At 40.2% G+C, this 22853-nt stretch overlaps 1 protein-coding gene across 2 annotated transcripts in view; it reads right to left on the bottom strand.

Moving 5' to 3' along the window:
- CHMP3 (charged multivesicular body protein 3) overlaps nucleotides 1–22853 on the bottom strand; it is a 47416-nt gene that overhangs the window by 9362 nt on the left and 15201 nt on the right. The window contains exons 2-3 of one of the 2 annotated variants that reach the window (XM_049856765.1): nucleotides 15570–15630; nucleotides 5911–6090 (exon numbers count right to left, since the gene is read on the bottom strand). In XM_049856765.1, coding sequence (XP_049712722.1) covers nucleotides 5911–6090; nucleotides 15570–15630 — 241 coding nt within the window. The remainder of the gene's footprint in view (nucleotides 1–5910; nucleotides 6091–15569; nucleotides 15631–22853) is intronic. The other variant, XM_049856766.1, reaches the window with a different exon arrangement.

Below are 22853 nucleotides of genomic sequence, written 5' to 3'. Positions count from 1 at the left end.
CCTTTGAATCTCTGTTAACCTCCGCCCCAATCAAAACACAATTATATGTCTCATTCTGCAAGGAGCTGCTGCCAGGAAGCTGTCACTTGGAAAGCATCTAATCATGACAGTATATTAATAGCTGACGAGGCTTAACTTATTACCCCTCCCAGGGACACCTGCATTTGAATAGGGAAACATCTTAAAGGAAAAGAAACGACTTCGTCAAATGATGGCTTGTCAACCAAGCAACGCTGGGGTAGGAGAGGGGAAGGAGATACGCAGCTAGACGGGCTTCAAACACCTCTTGAGAGCTCTGGTTATACCACTCTCAGTTTTCTCTTTTCATCTTCCACTCCCAAAACGTACAGCCCCATCGCCCCCAGGTTCCATCCTCAGGGACAACAAGCAACAGCCCTCTATCACCCCTCTTAGCTACCCTCCCTGCAATCCCTTCCACAGCCATGGCACTTAGGTGCCAGGGAGGCAGGGTGACCCAAACAGCCACTGATCCCCAGGGAGCTGCTCTGCTCAGCCCAAAAAGACTCTCTTTTTCTGGAGCCTTCTCCTCACCCTGTGTTTCCAGTGTCTGTTAATGGCACTGGAGACAAGGGCTCAGAGCACCTGAGGCTGGTTTATGCCTTCATCAAGTCTCATTTACTCTGCACCCAGAGCAGTTCTTCAGATTCCTCCTTTCTACTCCAGCCCTCCTAGCCTAACCTATTCAGGACCGCCATTACTCCCAGGTCCCACTGCCTCCAATCTCGCTGCCTCAGTCCCTCTGTACATCTGCAGTCCCTGTGTGCACTGGAGGGGGCCTCCACTACTGCCCCCTCAGCCTAACGCTCAAAATTCGCACTCCAATTTACCTTTCCAGCTTGACCTCCCACTACTCTAATATGGAGCCCTGATGGCACAGTGGTTAAGCACTCGAATGCTAACTGAAAGGTCAGCAGTTCGAACCCACTAGCCGCTCAGAGGAAGAAAGATGTGGCAGTCTGCTTGCGTAAAGATTTCAGCCTTGGAAACCCTGTGGGGCAGTTCTATGCTGTCCTACAGGATTGCTATGGGTGGGAATTGACTCCACGGCAACGGGTTTGGCTCTCGGTTTTACCTTCCTAGTGCACTCCTGTCAAACAATATCAAGTGCAGTTTGCTGAACACAGCCTGAGGTATTTCACAGCGTAATCCCTCTACTCAGATGCCTCCCTGGTTCTCCCAGAATAACACCTGCCCTCTGAACTCCTACTGCATCTGCGCCCTCGCTACAGCAGGTGTCACTCTGCACTTGTCTCCATCCTCCCCTCTGTCCTCAGAACTCCAGCCTCCCAGAGCCTCCTTCAGTCATCCCAATGCACAGTTCTTTTTGGCCCCAGGGCCTTCACGCATGCTGGGCACTCTGGCAGGAACACGCCCCTAGGTTGCTCGCACACGCACACGGACACACTTTACTGCTCGAGCTCCTTCAGATTCCATCAGTGCCTTAAGGAGACACCCTTGCCTCTGCATTTCCCTTTTACAGTCTCCTGGTGCTCATCACGGTTTGCAATTATAAACTTACCCATTTGATGATTAGATTTTCACCCCACACCAAGAGGACGATGACTGTGTCTCTAATATTCACTACTTTATCCCCAGGACCCAGTGCTTCCAAAAGGCCACAGCGTTGAAAACCCTATGGGGCTGCTCTACTCCACACACATGGGGTCGTCACGAGTCAGAACTGACACAGTGGCACCTAACAACACCACCAGTTCTATAAGGAAATTAAAGGGAATGTGGTGGTAGCAATGTGAGGGGGGCCGTTTAGATTGGGCACCAGGCCAGGCCTCAGAGTACCTGCCATCTGAACTGAGGCCTGAATGACAAGAAGGAGGAATTCACTGAAAGAGCTGGGAGCAACACATTCCTGGGAATAGTAGTAAACTGGGCCAGTTCCAGAAACGGAAAGGCTGGTGTGGCTGGATGAAGAACAGAAAGGGGAAAAAGCCAAGGTCAGAGCAGCTGCCATCTCACACAGAGCCTTACAGACCAGGTTAAGAATTTGGGTTCAAATCTAAATGCAATGTGTAACATAGTAATTTAAATAAAATACCACAATCACATATGCTTATTATGAAGAGCACTCGAATACTGTGTGAAGTATGAATCGTACCTGGTGACTACACAAACAAGGAGATGATGAAGAGGCTACTGTACTAATCCAAGCAAGACACAATGGCAACTTGAACTGAAGTGGTAGCTATTTCCTAAGTGAAAAATTTCAAGGCTCCACTTTCCATGGCACCTAACAACAACTTTAGAGGAAGAGTGACAGGGCTGTGAGGTAAAAGGAGAAAAGGGAGGACTCCTAGGTTTGTGGCTTGAGGAAAGCGGGTAGATACAGATCCATTTACAGAGATGATGAAGACTAGAAGAGGTGCAAGTTTTTATAGTGGGGGAAGGAAATCAAAATTTTTTCATGAGGGGTGGAGGGGGGGAATCACCAACTACACAGTAGACAAGTATTAACTGTGGTGAAGGGACAGGGAAGACAACACACAATATAGGGGAAGTCAGCACAACTTGACCAAGGCGAAGTCATGGAAGTTTCCTAGACACATCCAAACACCTCGAGGGACCGAGTTACTGGAGGTGATGGCTGGTGATCACTGTCTCAGGGGACATCTAGGTCAATTGGCAAAACATAGTTCTTAAAGAAAACGTTCTACATCCTGCTTTGGTGAGTAGTGTCTGGGTCTTAAAGGCTTGTAAGCAGCCATGTAAGAGACATTATTGGTCCCATCCCATTCAAAACAAAGGAGAATGAAGAAAACCAAAGACAAGGAAAACATTAGCCCAAAGGACTAATGGACAAAATGAACCAGAGCTTCTACCAGACTGAGCCCAGAACTAGAAGGTGCCTGGCTACCACCACCGACTGCTCTGACAGGGATCACGATAGAGGGTCCCGGACAGAGCAGAAGAAAAATACAGAACAAAACTCAAATTCACAAAAAAGGACCTGACTTACTGGTCTGAGACTGCAGGAACCCCTAGGGCTATGACCCCAGACACCCTGCTAACTCAGAAAGGAAGCCACGACCGATGCCCAGCTTTCAGCCAAAGATTAGACAGGCGTATAAAGCAAACAATGACACATGTGAGGAAAGTGCTTCCTAGTTTAATAAACTATACAAAGCCAAATGGGCAACATCTGCCCAAAAGCAAAGACCAGAAGACAGGTTTTGCTGTTGTTGTTAGGTGTTCAGTCAGTTCCAACTCACAGTGACTCTATGTACCACAGAACGAAACACTGGCCAGTCCTGTACCATTGTCTTAGTTATCTAGTGCTGCCATAACAGAAATACCAAAAGTGGATAGCTTTAACAAAGAAACATATTTCCTTACAGTAAAGTAGGCTGAAAGTCTAAATTCAGGGCATCAGCTCCAAGGGAAGACTTCCTCTGTTAGCTCTTAAAGAAGGTCCTTCTCATCAATCTTCCCCTGGACTAAGAGCTTCTCTGCTCAGAAACCCCGGGTCCAAAGGACGCACTCTGCTCCCAGCACTGCTTTCTTTGTGGCAGGAAGTTCCCCTGTCTCTCTGCTCCCTTCTCTCTTTTATATCCCAAAAGAAACTGGCTCAAGACACCATCCAATCCAGTAGATGCAGTCCTGCCTTGTCAACACACCTGCCGCCCATCCCCCCTCAACTAAGATCACAGAGGCAGGATTTACAACACATAGGAAAATCACATCAGATGACAAAATGGTGGACAAACACTCAATACCTGGAATCATCCAAACTGATACACACATTTCAGCACGCTGCACACAAAAAAAACAGGCAGTAAATATGAAACTTTCAAAACTGGCTGTGAAAGGCTGCAAAAAAGCTCATTTATTAGAGCTTTCAAAATGACAAGATAAAACTGTTTTTTCATAACACTGAAGGCGTGGCTAGTTCAAAAGCCACATCTAGGTGATATATCCAGTATTTTGATGAGCCGAAATACAGATTTTAGGACTGAATGTGATTTTTAAAAGTGAAGCTAATCCTGGGGAGTTTTTTAAGAAGATGGGGTGTAATCACTTTGATTGCTATGTATTTTCTTACTTTTTCTCAATCAATGACTATTTTCTTCAGTTTTGAAGAAACTGATGACACATTCCCTATCAGGCGTATTTTAAAACCGTATCTAAATGTTAAAACCGAACATGCAGAAAATACCTTCAGGGCCAAATACAACCAAGTAATACATCAGGAACTCATTGGGCCCCACTCTTTAACCTGAAGCATTGCATCTTCTAACTTTTGAGTGTGATGTACTCATTAGCTTAGTCTCCGACAGAGAGATAGAAATAGTCTTTAATGAAATATTTCTCCACCATTTCTCAGTCAACATTCAATCTAAGTATCTGACAGTCACTTGCTGCCATTCCCAAAGAACTATAATTTTGAGTTAGAAAAAAAAACAACAAACCCACTGCCGTAAAGTCAATTCCCACTCATAGCCACCCTATGACAGAGCAGAATGGCCCCATAAGGTTTCCAAGGAGCACCTGGTGGGCTTGAAGTGCCAACCTTTTGGTTAGGAGCCGTAGCTCTTAACCACTATGCCACCAGGGTTTCTGAGTTAGGACTTTCTAACTTAACAGAAATTATGTCTGATCATACTTTGGACATGTTGTCAGGAGGGATCAGAAAGACATCATGCTTGGCAAAGCACAGGGTCAGTGGAAAAATGGAAGACCCTCAATGAGAGACTGACACAGTGGCTGCAACAATGGGCTCAAGCATAACAAGGATTGTGAGCATGGCACAGGACAGGGCAGTGTTTCATTCTGTGGTACATAGGGTCGCTATGACTTGGAACTGACTCGACGGCACCTAACAACAACAACAACAATTTAATAGAAGTTAAATAAGAAAAGAAACCAACTGGATGTAAAATATGAACTATGGCTCCAGTTGTCATTGACCTGGAGACATACCTGTAAAAGACTGTAAACAGTATTATACTGAACACTTGAAACAAGATTGTTTTGTTTTTATTTTAAGCATTAGGATGAGTTTGTAAGAAAGATCTACAATTGGTAGTTCACATGTATGTTGAGTACCCATTACAAAGTCTGCAAGTTTCTAAGATGTGGGACGTATTATGGAGATAATTAGAGACGAGACAGAAAAGGAGGCAGGTGGAAGCCAAAGCCAAACTTCAGCTATCTTAAACTTTTGCCTAGGGCTGCTCCGGGCCGCAGATAGAGGGAGAAAACTTTTCTTCTCTCTCCAACACACAGGCCAGCCTCTTATACTCAACTCTCAGGTCACTAGCATAACATTGTTCCCATGGGGAAATATATCCTAAATCCTAAACAAAGCAGATTTACATCAGTTTTGTTGTTTCTTCAAAAACACTGGCCAAAAAAAAAGAGTAACAACACCTAACAATAAAAATAGCAAAATATTTTGCACAGCCCAATTAAGACAACACAAAGAATAAAAACCAGAGTTGAGTCTGTGTTTCCTTTTCAAGGAAACTGGTATTGACAATAACAGCAAGTGTCAGGGTTACTGACAAAGCCAACTCTTCAGACAGGGATTGGACTGGACAATGGGATAGGAAATGATACTGGTGAAGAATGAGCTTCCTGGATCAAGTAGACACATGAGACTATGTTGGCATCTCCTGTCTGGAGGGGAGATGAGAGGGCAGAGCGGGTCAGAAGCTGGCTGAATGGACACGAAAATAGAGAGTGGAGGGAAGGAGTGTGCTGTCTCATTAGAGGGAGAGCAATTAGGAGTATATAGCAAGGTGTATATAAATTTTTGTATGAGAGACTGACTTGATTTGTAAACTTTCACTTAAAGCACAATAAAAATAAAATTAAAAAAAAAAAAAAAAGAGTGTCAGGGTTACCGAGGTGGCCGTGTGGTAACTGTCATCTTACCAAGTTGGTTCTTCATCCCCATGAGCACGGAGTTCATGTGGGCTTTGGATGCGTAGAGTTTGCTCACAGCCTTTCTTGACCTGATCATCTCCTTGGCCAGAACCACACAGACATCCTTCTGGCCCTTCTTGGCAGCATCTTTCACAGATCGTTTCACTTTGTCTTCTTCCCTTTGGATATCTATACTTAGAACACAACACAAAACACCAAAACTCAGCAATGGGCCAGGAGATTTACTGGCATTCCAATCCATTCTTATCATAATCTCAATGTCAATTAAACAGAAAAACATGTTTAAAAAAAAAAAAACAAACCAAACCCCCTGTTCTTGATTCAGACTTACAGCGACACTATAGGACAAAACAGAACAGCCCCATAGGGTTTCCAAGGCTGTAATCTTTATGGAAGCAGGCTTCCACATCTTTTTCCCACCACATCTTTCTTCCACAGAACGACTAGTGGGTTCCAACCACCCACTTGTCAGTTAGGAGCCAAGCTTAAGCACTGTGCCACCAAGGCTTCTTAGGAAAACATATAAAAACCAAACCCATTGTCACTGAGTCAATTCCAACTCATAGCGACCCTATAGGACAGACTAGAACTGCCTCATAGGGTTTCCAAGGAGTGGCTGGTGGGTTCAAACTGCTAATCTTTGGTTACCAGCCAAGCTCTTAGAATTACCATAACGTCCATGGTTGACAAGTCAATTCCAACTCATAGTGACCCTACAGGACAGAGTAGAACTGCCCCAGAGGGTTTCCAAGGAGTACCTGATGGACTCGAACTGCTGACCTTTTGGTTAGCAGCTGTAGCTCTTAATCACCACACCACCAGGGTTTCCAGAATTACCATATCACCCACCAATTCTACTCCTAAGTATATACTGCAAAAAAGTAAAAGCAATGACTCAAACAAATACTTGTAAACCAACGTTCACTGCAACATTATTCACAAAAGCCAAAAGGTAGAACCCAAGTGTTCATCAACAGATAAATGGATAAACAAATCTGGTATGCCCATACAATAGAATATTATTCAGTCATAAAGACTAATAAAACTCTGATAACATGCTATGAGATGGATAAACCTTGAAATCACTATGCTGAGTGAAATAAGTCCAATACAAAAAGAAAAATATTGTTATGACCCCACTCAGAAAATATGAGAATAAGCAAATGCATAGAAACACAAGTTTATTAGTGGTTACCACGGGTTGGGGAGAGAAGGAAATGGGGAGTTATGTCTTAAAGGGTTTCTGATTGTTGTTGTTAGATGCAATTGAGTTGGTCCCAACTCATAGTCACCCTATGTACAACAGAATGAAACACTTGCCATTCTCATGATCATTACTATGTTTGAGCCCATTGTTGCAGCCACTGTGTCAGTCCATCTCATTGAAGGTCTTCCTCTTTTTCGCTGACCCTCTACTTTACCAAGCATGATGTCCTTCTCCTGGGACTAGTCTCTCCTGATAACACGTCCAAAGTATGTAAGACGAAGTCTCACCATCAGCACTTCTAAAGAGCATTCCGGCTGTACTTCTTCAAAGACAGATTTGTTCATTCTTCTGGCAGTCCATGGTATATTAAATATTTCTCACCAACAACAAAATTCAAAGACATCAACTCTTATTCCTTCTTCCTTATTCACTGTCCAGCATTCACATGCATACAAGGTGATAGAAAATACCATAGCCTGGGTCAGGCATACCTTAGTCCTCATTGCTTTTTAACACCTTAAAGAGGTCTTTTGAAGTAGATTTGCCCAAAGCAATACATTGTTTGATTTCTTGACTGCTGTTTCCATGGGCATTGATTATCGATTGAAGTAAAATGAAATCCTTGACAACTTCAATATTTTCTCCATTTATCATGATGTTATTTATTGGTCCACTTGTGAGGACTTTTGTTTTCTTTATGTTGGGGTGCAACCAGCACTGAAGGCTGTACACTTTGATCTTCATCAGTTAAGTGTTTCAAGTCCTCTTCTCTTTCAGCAAGCAAGGTTGTGTCACCTGCATATCGCAGGTTGTTAATGAGTCTTCCTCCAAACCTGATGTCGCACTCTTCTTCAAGATCTATCCTAAAGTACAATGCTGTCAATGATAGGATAATATGCACATGCCTACAAGGAAGACCAGTTAATATGACTATTTTTAATTCAAATTTACAACCAACTATTAATGCCAAAGATGAAGAAATTCAAGATTTTTACCAATTTCTATAGTCTGAAATTGACCAAACATGCAATCAAGATGCACTGGTAATTACTGGTGATTGGAATGGGAAAGATGGAAACAAAGAAGGAGCCGTAGTTGGAAAATGTTGCCTTGGTGATAGAAACTATGTCAGAGATCGCATGACAGAATCTTGTAAAACAAATGGCTTATTCATTGGAAATAACTTTTTTCAATAACATAAATGGCGATTATACACATGGACCTTGCTAGATGGAATACACAGGAATCAAATTGACTACATCTGTGGAAGGAGATGATGGAGAAGCTCAATATCATCAGTCAAAACAAGGCCAGGGGCCAACTGTGAAACAGACTATCAATTGCTCATATGCAAGTTCAAGTTGAAGCTGAAGAAAATTAAAACAAGTCCACAAGAGCTAAAGTACAACCTTGAATATATCCCACCTGAATGTGGAGACCATCTCAAGAACAGATTTGATGCACTGAACACTAATGACCAAAGGCCAGATGAACTGTGGAACGGCATCAAGGACATGACACATGAAGAAAACAAAAGGTCATTAAAAAGACAGGAAAGAAAGAAAAGACCAAAATGGATGTCAGAAGAGATCCTAAAACTTGCTCTTGAACATAGTGTAGCTAAAGTGAAAGGAAGAAATGAGGTAAAAGAAATGAACAGTAGATTTCAAAGGGCAGCTCGAGAAGACCAAGTAAAGTATTATAATGAAATGTGCAAAGACCTGGAGTTAGAAAACCAAAAGGAAAGAACATGTTCAGCATTTCTCAAGCTGAAAGAACTGAAGAAAATATTCAAACTTCAAGTTGCAATACTGAAGGATTCTAAGGGCAAAATACTGGACAATGCAGAAAGCATCAAAAGCCAATGGAAGGAATACAGTCACTGTACCGAACAGAACTGGTTGATGTTCTTCCATTTCATGAGGTAACATATGATCAAGAACTGACAGTACTGAAGGAAGACATCTAAGCTGCACTGAAGGCACTGGTGAAAAACAAGACACCAGGAATTGATGGAATACCAACTGAGTTGTTTCAACAAACAGACGCAACGCTGGAAGCACTCACTCATCTATGCCAAGAAATCCGGAAGAAAACTACCTGCCAACTGACTGGAAGAGATCCATATCTGTGCCCATTCCAAAGAAAAGTGATCCAACAGAACATGGAAATTATTGAACAGTATCATTACTGTCGCACACATGTAAAATTTTCCTGAAGATAATTCAAAAACAGCTGCAGCAGTACATAGAGATGGGACTTCCAGAAATTCAAGCTGGATTCAGAAAAGGATGTGAACAAGGAGTATCACTGCTGATGTCAGATGGATCTTGGCTGAAAGCAGGAATACCAAAAAGATGCTTACCTGTGTTTTATTAACTATGCAAACGCATTCGACTGTGTGGGTTACAACAATTACGGAATTTCTGATTAGGGTGATGAGAAACATTTGAAAATGGATAATGGCGATGATGGCTTTAAAACATGGTGAGTATAATTGATATCACTGAATTGTATACCTACAAAAGCAAATGCTTGGTTATATATATTTTATCACAATAGTTTTTAAAAATTGCTAGTAATGACAAGTGATAAGAAACACCAATGGAAGAGATAAGGGTTGAGGTCATTTAAAAGAATGGATGAGCTATGGATGAGAGAAGGAATACAATGAGCAAAACACAAAGAAGGCATAAACAAGGCTTGTGAGGCACAAAAGTACCTGGGGGGCATAAACAATTTGCACTCTCCTGCTAACCAAAATGTTGGCAGATTGAACCCACCCAGCAGTGCTTCGAAAGCAGGGCGTGGTGATACGCTTCTTCAAAGATTACAGCCATGAAAATCCTATGGAGCTCAGTTCCACTCCGTAACACATGGGGTCACCATAAGTTGAAACTGACTTGATGACAATGGGATTGGTGCTTGATTTGTGAGACATTAACTGTATTTACGAAGTTTCTATTTGTGCCACTATTCATCATATATTTTACTTCTACATGTTACGAACTCCATATATACATTATTTTTAAACAGTTAATAATTTTGTAAAAAAAAATTTTTAATGAGAAAAAAAGTTACTTTTATAGGCAGTCCCTGACTTACAACAGGGTCCCATTCTGACAACTCTGTCAGTCAGTTTTGAAATAAGTTGAATACCTCATTATTTATTTATTTTCGTTTTCATGATTATTTCTTCATTATCAGTATCTTTATAAATCTGATTTTTATTTGCTTTGGGTTTGGAAACATTACATATAAACTTAAAGACATGCTTTAATAAATACATAAATAAAAAAGTACACAAATCACAAAAATTTGCACCAACAATAAAGAAGAGCTGGACGACACTGGGTTTTTGTCAGTTGGCAGTAATAACACCACTTGTGGAAGGTTCTGGATCATCTGGATTATCCCTGGAAATAAGCATGGCGTCTCCAGCCAGAAAATTAGTGAGAGTTGTCTGTATGGTCCTCTTTTTTCTTCATATATTTCAAGGTAACATTCCACTGCTTCCTGAATCTGCCTATCGACTTTAGCAAAGCAGTCAGCGTTTGGGTCCACGCTTTCAAGAAACTGAAGAAAAACTCCAGCTAATCTTTCCACTGCAGAATTTTTTGACAACTTCTCTTCTTCTCTCATTATTTCTTCCTTTTTAAAAATTCATTAAATCCTGATCTGTCAGTTCCCCTTCTTTGAGATCTAGGAGCTGTTCCACATCGGCGTATCAAGTTCTACATTCAGCGTTCTTGCCCCATGGATGATTTTTCCACCAATCTCTTCCATCGTATTATCCTGATCACATGCTTAAGCATGTTCACATAACTCAGCAGTTTTTTTGTATCCCCTGCCTGCATTTTCCCATAACTTCCTCTCAGGAAGATGCAGTGTTCTGGATACACTGAAGAATATTATAATTCTTCCAGAAATGTTACCTTACCTCCATCTGTTGCAGCTATTGCCTGAGTGAACACAGTCCATAGGTAGTATGCCTTGAAGATAGCGACTGCACCTTGATCCATAAGCTGAATCACAGCTCTCATATTGAGAGGCAGATATACCACTTGCACGTCTAGATTTACATCACCTATATGAGCAGGAAACCCTGGTGGCGTAGTGGTTAAGTGCTACCGCTGCTAACCAAGAGGTCTGCAGTTTGAATCCGGAAGGCGCTCCTTGGAAACTCTATGAGCAAGTTCTGCTCTGTGCTATAGGGTCACTATGAGTCAGAATCGACTCAACGGCAGTGGTTTGGTTTTTTTTTTTTTTTTTTACAGGAGCAGGATGCCTTGGGGCATTACCAAGTTGCAGAAGAATCTTGAAAGAAATGCTCTTTTCAAGGCAGTACACTCTCACTTCCGGGACGAAACAATTTAAAAACCAGTCTTCAAACAACACAATCATCATCCAGGCCTTGGAGTTACTTTTGTAGTAGACTGGCAGCTTATTTTTGCCAATGTTTTTGGATGCTCAGGTTTTCAAAACAGTGAACAAGGTTTTAATTTAAATCCAACAGCACTTCCTCCATGCGACAGCCTGATTCTGTCTTTAAATGCCTTGAAACCTGGTACTGACTCCGCCTCTTCGTGACTATAGGTCCGTGCTGGCATTCTTTTCCAAAACAAGCCTATTTCATCCATGTTGAGAATCCTATTGTTAGTAATATGGACTACGACGCACAATGTTGCAGAGTGCAATTTGCTGATGGTAAAAAAAAAACGGTGGTCAGTAAGTGCAGTTCATCGTAACTCGAATGCATTGTGAGCCAGAACTACCTGTATTCACAGATTTACCATTCCTGGCGTTCCTCCTCGGTTTGAGTAGACTGAAGTTCTTTTCTGTTATGATTCTCCTTTAGCCTAAAGAACTTCCTTTAACATTTCTTGTAGTGCAGATCTACTGGCAACAAATTTTCTCAGCTTTTGCTTGAAAATATCTTTATTGCACCTTCACCTGTGGAGGCTATGTGCATGGGACATAAAGTTCTAGGCTACTATATTTTGTTTTGTTTTCCTTTTATTACATTAAAGGCATTTTGGTTTGCATTGTTTCTAATGAGAAATTTGCAATCATTCTTATCTTTCTTTCCTGCATTTAACATGCCTTTTTTCCTCGGGCTGTTTCATCTCTTCATTGTTTGTTTTCAATATTTGATTGTGATATGCCTTGGTATGGTTTTCTTTGTGTTTATCCTATTTGGAATTCACTGAGTTCCTTGGATCTGTGGATTTGCAGTGTTCATCAGATCTGGAAAACTTTCAGCTATTATTTTGTCTGACCCCCTTCCTGGCGTCTCTCCTCTGGGACTCAAATTGCACAGGTTAGACTATTTGATACTGCCCCACAAGTCACTAAGACTCTGCTGTTTTTTTCCCCCCCCGGAGACTTTTTCTCTCTGTATACAGTTTGGATAGTTTGTATTTCTATCTTTGAGTATACTGACCTTGTCTTCTGTACAAGCCCCAGGTTACAAATGTTTGACTTACGGATAGCTCGTACTTAAGGACAGACTGCCATAAAGCCTATTATATTAAAATTTGAGTTAAATGCATATAATGATTCACAATAATGAACACATGACACTACTTTGTGATGCTCATAAAAACAGTGCACAGTTTGGAAGTGTTTTTAAGTGTTTTATATGCATAAACCCAGGCCCTGTGCTGTCAAGCATAGAAAGGTAAAATATATACTATATATTAAGACGAACATTTGACTGACTGATGCTAAATAAGAACCATATGTACCTATTCTGACTTACCTACAAATTTGACTTAAAGACAGATTTAGGAATGGATCTCGTTCATAACCCAGGGATCACCTGTACTGTCTAACCATTAAGTGAATTCAGTGAATTTTTACATTTTACATCTTTCGTCTCTAAAAGTTCTGTCATGGATTGAATTATGTCCCCCCCCAAAAATGTGTGTATCAACTTGGTTAGGTCATAATTCTCAATATTGTGTGGTTGCCCTCCATTTTGTGATTGTAATTTTATGTTGAGAGGATTAGGGTGAGATTGTAATACCACCCTTGCTCAGGTCACCTCCCTGATCCAAGGTAAAGGGAGTTTCCCTGAGGTGTGGCCCATACCACCTTTTATCTCTCAAAAGATAAAAGGAAGGGGAAGCAAGCAGAGAGTTGGAGACCTCATACCATCAAGAAAGCAGCACCAGGAACAGAGTGTGTCCTTTGGACCCGGGGTCTCTGCGCCTGAGGAGCTCCTCGACCAGGGGAAGACTCATGGCAAGGAACCTTCCTCCAGAGCTGACAGAGAAAGTCTTCTTCCTCCACAGCCGACACCCTGAATTTGGACTTAGAACCTACTAGACTGTGAGAAAAAAATTTCTCTTTGTTAGAGCCATCCATTTGTGGTATTTCTGTCAGAGCAGCACTAGATAACTACGACAAGTTCCAATTTTTTCTTTTCTGTATCTTCTATTTATGTATTTTTATATAAATAACATGCACCTTCTGTGTATGCCAAGCACGCCCTCCCCCAACGTGGTATTTTCGTTAAGCGCAGCTATGCCAGTTTGTTTTACTTGTTTCCGTAAAAAAAAAAAAAAAAAATTAGCACAGAGCGCTGACAAAAATATCAGTGGTGAGAGAGCGGTTACCAAACAAACATAGAACGTGCACATTTTTTTGCATGAGAATATGGTCTGCCTTCATTATGTTCTTTTCTTTTAAATTCCTCAGATATTTATAATAGCTACTTAAAGTCCTTGTCAGTTAATTCTATCATCTCTGCTATTTCTGGATCTATTTCTACTGCCTGATTCTTTGTCTGATTTCAGGTCACATTTTCCTGCTTCTTTCCAGTAATTTTTCATTGGATGCTGGACTCTGAATGCTTCATTGGTGAGAATCTGAATTTTGTGGTCTTCCTTTAAAGAATGTTAAGCTTTATTTGGGTAGGCAGTTAAGTTAGCTGCAGATCAATTCTCAATACTTGTTTTAAGCTTTATTAGTATGGGTTTATAGTAATCTTAGCCTTAATTAAGTGAAGGCGTGACCTTCCTGGGGTCTTTTTGAATGTCAACAAACTCTCTACCATCTCTAAATCTTGTGTGAGCTATGAGATTTGTTCAGCATACAGCTCCTAGTGGTTTTTCTTTCCCATCCTCTTCAAATCTCACTTTAGGCATGCATAACTTTGTATTCAGCCAAAGACTCAAGGAGATCCAATACAGATTTATGGGGCTCTTTATCTGGGTAGTTGCCTCCTCTCCAAAACTCTGGCCCAGAAATTCCAGCCAATTCAGTCTCTCCAAACTCTGATCTCTGTCTCGACTTAGTGAGATCATCATGCTCTCCTTGGGATCTCCATCCCTGTACTACGATCCAGAAAGTAGTTCTAGGCAGCAAGTCAGGATCCTCTTTGTTTCCCTTCTTTCAGTGATCACAACCCTGCACTGCCAGTTCTCCAATATCTAAAAATGGTTGTTTCATAGATTTTGTCCAGCTTTCCATTTATTTATACAAAGTGAGTGAGTGCCAAGTCTGCAACCACTTACTGAACAATGGTCAAAAACAGAAGTTTCCCCTCCAATTCTTTTTTAAGGGAATGATTTTGGACTCTCTCTCATACTAATTTTTCTCCAATAATGAACGTGTTAAAAATGATCAAAGTTTTAAACATAACCATCCCTTTCCAAGTCACCTTAATTTTAAGTAGTATTCAATAAATCATCTTTACATAGAAATATGTTTTCCTCAATTTTTGGCCATGACACACAACTTTAGCAGCAATAATAGAATTATACTCCTTGTTTACATACGATTTCTTTAATTTAAATTCCACAAAAGACATTTCTTTATAAATAGCGAGGTCTCTTTTGTTCTTTTTATTCATCATACAAAATGTAAAGTTTCTTTGAATTCATTATCATTTTTGCTTTTCTTATACTGATTACAGGATGAGAAAGCAAGATAATTTGAACAGCTACGAATAATCAATATAAGAATAAACTATGACCAGGCCTTTCATCCACAGTATAACTGGGTGGGTTTGAACTGTCAACCTTTAGTAGTCGAGTGCATAATGCTTGTACCGCCCAGGGAACTTTTAAGAATAAATAATCATACACACACACACACACACACACACACACACATCCATTGCTGTCAAGTTTATTCTGACTTACAGCAACCCTATAGGACAGAACAGAACTGCCTCACAGGGTTTCCAAGGAATGCCTGGGGGATATGAACTGCTGACCTTTTGGTTAGCAGCTGTAGGTCTTAACCACTGTACCACTAGGGTTTCCATACATACATACGTAATATAAATAAACTTAAATATATTAGTGGATATCTAAATATATTTAAAAAAAAACAAAAATATATTAAAAAATATAGGTATGGTTTATTTTTAAGAAGTAAAGCAAAACATACCAAGAAAGTAGGGAACAGGAGACATAAAATGATAATTTACCTCTTATTTGTCTGTCAACTACTCTCATTTCCTTTCTTATCTTCAATGACCATTCATTGACCTGAGAAAAAATTTAAAAATAAATAAGGGATGCCAACACTCCTAATTCAGTTAATTTTAAAGAGTTTCATTATTACTTTTACATTTATACCAGACACAATCCAGACATAAAAGTATTTCAAAGAAAGAGTTTTAGGACTAAATTCTTTCTTTTTTCTTCTTCTTTTTAACCTCTTTTTATTCATAGTACGTAGAAGCCTTGACCTGAAAGAAGGCAGTGAGAAGCACTTTACACAAGACCTTAGAGGGAGCATGATACCCCAGCAAGTACACAAAGATTTTTCCAGAGGTGCATCGACAGTCAATTTTAAGGGCATCAGTTTTAAAATTTTTAACTTCGACACACTGTTGTCGTCGTTAGGTGCCTTCAGATCGGTTCTGACTTGTACAGACCCTATGCAGGACAGAATGAAACACTGCCCAGTCCTGCACCATTCTCACAATCGCTGTTATACTTGAGCCTATTGTTGTGGCAACTGTGTCAATTCATCTCGTTGAGGACCTTCTTCTTTTTCTCCAGCCTTCTACTTTACCAACCATGATGTCCTTCTCCAGGGACTGATGCCCCCTGACAACATGTCCAAAGTATGTGAGGTGAAGTCTCCCCATCCTTGCTTCTAAGGACCATTCTGGTTGTACTTTTTCCAAGACAGATTTGTTCATTCTTTTGGCAGTCCATGGTATATTCAATATTCTTCACCAACACCACAATTCAAAGGTGTCAATTCTTCTCTGGTCTTCCTTATTCATTGACCAGCTTTCACACGCATATGAGGTGACTGAAAACACCATGGCTTGGGTCAGGTGTACCTTAGTCTTCAACGTGACACCTTTGCTTTTTAACACTTAATCATTCTACACATAATCATTTCAAAAACTACTCTGCCTGAGAACAGGCCTGTGTCATGAGAGTTCCCCTTTTTCTTCTTCCCCATCACAATAATACTTCCCCACTTTACAAAAGCAGGTATTCCTCTAACCCATGTCTCTTATTACCATTGTGTAGTTCCCTCAGAGCCAGTAAACAGTGAGTCAACTGGGAATACTGGCCTGATGAGAAAGGAGTGAATGCTCTACTGGTTATCAAGTTCTTATGCAAGTGAAGTATTTTCCAATCCTTTGCTTTCAAAAAAAGTTGAAGTGTCTGAGTTGTCAGCTGATAAATTATTAAAAGTAATTTTTATGCTAAGTCACTATGTGCTTTTTGGCCTATGACTCAAAAGAAGTTCAAAGAACTGAGTGACACTGCCATGAAAACCTCCTTCCATTCCCACCTACTAATTACCGTTAGCAAGGTTTCCTAGGACTGGGGTCTAATAAAACATAAAATAGGAAGAGGACTGATGCTGAACTCCGTACAATTCATCCACATAGCATTCAATCAGAGAGAAGTTAATTGAATGGCAGGGGAAAAAAAAAAACCCATGTATTTCCAATAAATTTCTATTTTTATGTTTAATAGTTGTATTAAAAACCTGTAAAGTATTTACTATGCTCTAATTTTTTTTTAAACAATAATTATAATAACTCCATCAGGAAGATGTATTTTAAACACTTAGAGCTGTACGGTCATAAAATTTAAAAAAATTTTAATGTTAGGTTCATGCACGTAGTTTTACTCCAAGTATAACAGGATGATTAATAAATTATTTCAAGCATAAAATTACTACATTAGGAAAAAATCCATGTAGTGAAAGTGGGATGGAAATAAAAGTCAAAGGAGAAAAGGGATTAATAAAGTCTGACTTGTATATGTATGTTTAAAACGAATAATGATGGATTTTAAAATCGCTGTGATATTGTCTACTGGATACTTTTAAAAGAGTTAGGTAACAATTTCATTTAGATACCAATATTTACACTATGCCAAAAATTACATCCTATCCAACTGTATTTAAATCTGTCATTACATATATATCATTTGGTTTCCGAGGAGCGGCTAGTGGCTTTGAACTGCTGACCTTCTAGTTAGCCCTTCTGGTTAAGGGCTGCCCTTATGGGGCAGTTCTGCTCTGTTCTGTAGGGTTGCTATGAGTTGGAGTCAACTTAACGGCAATGGGTTTGGCTTGGTTGATGTGTATATATATATATATATATATAAAATAGATATATAAAATTTAAATTAAATAATATCAATTTAAAACTGTCCAAGACAGTAAGTACACAGTTATTCAAAATTATTTTATGTGGTACATGAACAAGGAAATTTTAGGCCACTGCTGTAAGCTAACTAGAGCTTTCAGGAACTGTAGGAAAGGAAATTAAGCTTCATACATGTACTCAAACGTCAATACTGAGCACCTGTGATGGGCCAGGCACTGTTCGATGTGCCACTGACACAGGAGGACACAAAACAAAGGCCCTCCCCTTATATTCTTATGAGTAAGACTGACAATAAGCAAATAAACATGCAAATGTACACTATGTCATATAATAACTATACCAGTAAAGTATCTTTTAAAAGTGAAGGCAACTTGCAATTTCAGCTTAGAAGTCAGTTCTTCTGTCCTTCCAACAAGAAAAAAGCTGAACAAACGGAAAATAAACAACTTTTCTTGGACCTATCAGAGAACTGAGGTCACAGGGCAAACTGCCATCCAAAATCTGAAATTAGAGGTGAATACAGAGAGTCACAGCTGAGTTCTGATCACCGGAAACAGAAACCACCAGAGACATAAAATGGTAGGAACACTTCAAAAGTAATTTTGGTGAATTGTTGGGAGGCTGAGTGTGGACTGCAATGGCAGTGAGAAACTCCTGGGAGCCCCTACATTTTCCTGGCTTTACATGCAGAACACTAGGAGGTTCTCATGGTGCAAAGTCCAAACAGAGCCCCTCATGTTTCCGGCAGGGGGAGGGGAGAAGTAACCATTTTGAAACACGTGCACCGTGTTCTCCATAATATAAGCCTACTCTCCAGGGGAAACATCACTAGAGCCTCACCCATCTTAGGGAAGGGCATTTACCCAACTCCAGTCCCCTTTAGCCTTTCTGTTTGACCTTCAGGTAGGGTGGCAAGGAACTAAGAAACACTAGTGACAGTGACAACACAGGCACACAGGCCCACTATAAAAAGACAGAAGTTTAATCATAAGATTAGAGAATGCTTCCTCTCTCCATATCTTACCAACACACCATCAAGGCTCCAGTATACTAACAGTCCAGTGCAGTAGAATAACAGCTGAAAGAGCTGCAAGACACAAACTCTATTTAAAAAGGAGTTCTTAGGGAAACCCAAAGATAACCAAACCAAAAAACCCATTGTCATCAAGTTTATTCCGATACATAATGACCCTACAGGACAGGGCGGAACTCCCCCATAGGATTTCCAAGGAGTGACTGGTGGATTCTAACTGCAGACCTTTTGGTTAGCAGCCAAATGCTTAACCACTGCACCACCAAGGCTCCCCAAAGACAACAGGAGAGACAAAAGCAAGGACACTCGAGGAATTTGAAGCCTCTGGCACCTACGGCTACCAAACCAAACCCACTGCCGTTGAGTCGATTCTGACTCATAGTGACCCTACGGGACAGAGTAGAACTGCCCCAGAGAGCTTCCAAGGAGCACCTGGCAGATTCGAACTGCTGACCTTTTGGTTAGCAGCCGTAGCAGTTAACCACTACGCCACCAGAGTTTCCCCTACAGCTACAGCAAACACTAAACACAGCCCAACTCCTAGCCTGATTAACATAAAACCTCTTACCAAAAACCTATTTACTTCAGTTCCTATTATTCCACACCTCATATCTGGCTTTCAACAAAAAATTCCAAGGCATGCTAAAAAACAAAGTCTGAAGAGACAATGCAAGCACTGGAACCAGATTCAGATAGGACATAGATTTTGGGATTATCAAGGAGGAATTTAAAATAACTTTGATTAATACGTTAAGGCCTCTCAAGGAAAAAGTAGAAAACATGCAAGAAAAGATGGTTAATGTACACAGAGAGATGAACACTTGTCGTGGATTGAATTATGTCCCCCCAAAAATACGTGTATCAACTTGGTTAGGTCAGGATTCCCAGTATTGTGTGGTTGTCCTCCATTTTGTGATTCTAATTTTATGTTGAGAGGATTAAGGTGGGATTGTAACACCACCCTTACTGAGGTCACCTCCCTCATCCAAGGTAAAGGGAGTTTTCCTGTGGTGTGGCCTGCACCACCTTTTATCTCTCAAGAGATAAAAAGAAAGAGAACCAAGCAGAGAGTGGGGACCTCATACCACCAAGAAAGCAGCACCAGGAGCAGAGTGCATCCTGTGGACACGGGGTCCCTGTGCCTGAGAAGCTCCTTGACCAGGGGAAGATTGAGGACAAAGACCTTCCTCCAGAGCCAATAGAGAAAGCCTTCCCCTGGAGCCGATGCCCTGAATTTGGGCTTGTAACCTACTAGACTGTGAGAAAATAAATTTCTCCTTGTTAAAGCCACCCACTTTTGGTATTTCTGTTATGGCAGAACTAGATAACTAAGACAACACTCTAAGAAAAAATAAAAAGGAAGTATTAAAAATCAAAAGCATCGTCAACAGTGCAACAGAAACAAAGAATGCTTATGATGGGTTCATCAGTAGACTGCACGTAGACAAAGAAAAAATGAATCTGAACATATGTCAATAGAAACTTCTTAAACTGAAATACAAAAAAGAAAAAAGGAATGGAAAAAGAAAAAAATAGAACAGAACACTTAAGAACTGTGGGGCAATTTCAAAAGATGTACCATATGTGTAACTGGAATACAAGAAGGAAGTAAAAAAGAATGGAGCAAAAGAAATATCTGAAATAGTAACAGCTGAGAACTTTCCAAAATTAGCGACAAACACCAAACTATAGATCTTGGAAGCTCAGAGAACACCAAGCCAAACAAATAGCGAAATAAGTAAATAACACCTGAGCGTATCATATTTAAACTGATTTATAGGACACCATAAACAAAGTAAAAAGAGATGTCACAAACTGGGAGAAGACATTTGTAACCATGTAAATGGCAAAGGTTTCATATCTAGAATATATAAAGACTTCCTATGAATTAATCTCTATTTTTCTTTAGTTGGATTCTAAACACTGTATATGAAAATCTGCAGAATAATTTAGTCTCTGGATTCTTTTGATACCTTCTTTCAGAGAAGACTTACATTTTTTTCTGGCAAACAACTAGCCTAAGGACATGGACAATTGGTTCATTCTAATTAATCCAGTTAGGGATTAAGATGATTTGAAACTGGGTTTCACCTTTGTGAGGGCTGGTCTATTTCCAACTCACTGTTATGCTACGGCTGCTAACCAAAAGGTCGGCAGATCGAATCCACCAGGTGCTCCTTGGAAACTCTATGGGGCAGTTCTACTCTGTCCTATAGGGTCTCTATGAGTCAGAATCGACTCCACAGCAACAGGTTTGGTTTTGGTTTGGTTACTGCTAAGGTGTACTCTTTCAAGATCACAACCCAAAGCCCTGGGAATATACCAGAGTACCTTATCCTTGGTTTACCCCAAATTCTAATTTTTATTTTTTACCTCCCAACCACAGGACCTGTCAAAAGCTCTACTCAGACTCTCAATTTCTCATCACTGCATCAGGAATTAAATGAAAGGTCCCTGGGTAGTTCACACAGTTTGCACTTGGTTGCTAATCAGAAGGTTGGCGATTCAAACCCACACAGGGGCACCATGGAAGAAAGACCTGGTGATCTGCTTCCATAAAGATCACAGCCAATAAAATTCTAGAGAGCTCAGTTCTACTCTGTAGCACATGGGGTTACCATGAGTTAAAACTGACTTGGCAGCAAAGGGTTTTTTTGTTTTGTTTTGTAGGGAAAAAGCAGCCCCAAATGTCAACTCCAAATGTAACTGACCTTAACTATTCTATAGGATCTTGGTTTTACAATTCTTCACAGCCTTGGCAGCTCTGCAATGACGTGCATAGTTATACTTTTTGTTTAGCTCTTCTAGTTATTTTCGGCAGAACAGCTGGCCCAACTACTTAGTTTACAATTGTCCTTATGAATTTTTTAGGAATATATTTACTAGAGCCGTACAAGAAAAAGGCCTAGAAAGAAGGATACTCCAGTAGCAATAAGTACACTGAGATTCCAAATTTTGGTTTCTAAATATAATTCTCACTAAATATAATTCTCCAGTGCTCTTTGGAGACAGCTGATTCCAAGCGAAATGGTGAAAACTCCCCATCTTGCAAACCCTTATAAAATAAATGATTCAGAAAACTGACACCAATAGATGCTAAAATATCTATGCAAAAGGTTAAACGATGATCAGGACATCTACTTAGTGTCAGTGTATCACCTTTCAGGTTACTTACTAGTATCAAAGAGAAAAACCTAAAATCATAGTGATCTGGCCGTCACTGCCACTAGTTACCAAACTTATCAGCATCATTAAGAATGAGATTACCAGACACTATACACCTCCTGATGTGATACAATATGAAGCGCACAGATTACCTATGAGGTATTCTTGCAAAGCTGGACAATGAATAAGACCAAAAAAGAACTAATGCATTTGGATTACGGTGTTGGCGAAGAATATTGACTACACCATGGACTGCCAGAAAAATGACTAAAGCTGTCTGCAAAGAAGTACAGCCAGGATGCTCTTTAGAAGCAAGGATGGCGAGACTTGGTCTTACTTACCTCGGACGTGTTATTAGAAGGGACCAATCCCTGTGAAAGGGCATCATGCTTGCTGAAGTAGAGGGTCATTAAAAAAGGGGAAGACCCTCAGTGAGATGGGTTGACCCAGTAGCAGCAACAAGGGGCTCAAACATAGCAACAATTGTGAGGATGGTGCAGGACCTGGCAGTGTCTCATTCTGTTTACGTGGGGTCGCTGTGAGTCAGAACCTACTCAACAGCACCTAACAAGAACACAACAACATTCTTGCTAAAACTGTTTAACCTGAATCTAATCAAGTTTTAAAATCCAATTTTCAGTTAATAGAAAATGCTGGGGATAGAAGAAAAAGCTAAACAACTACCAGACAAATCCACAATGAAGGCTATTCTACAAGATAATTAAGCTAGCCTCATAAAAATTTTTTAAAAAGTCATTTTTATGAGGAAAAATGCAAGGGAGATGCTAGTCTACATTTAAAAGATTTAAACATACTAATCAAATACATAGCATGGTCCTTTACTGGATCCTGATAAAAATTATAAGATATTATTTGGGACACTTGGGAAAATTTAAATATAGACTGGATATTGGATGATACTA

This window comes from Elephas maximus, chromosome 17 (genome assembly GCF_024166365.1).
Source record: "Elephas maximus indicus isolate mEleMax1 chromosome 17, mEleMax1 primary haplotype, whole genome shotgun sequence".
Lineage (NCBI taxonomy): Eukaryota > Metazoa > Chordata > Mammalia > Proboscidea > Elephantidae > Elephas > Elephas maximus.
Note: the sequence above shows the minus strand (reverse complement) of the source record. Positions and strands in the feature narration are given on the sequence as shown.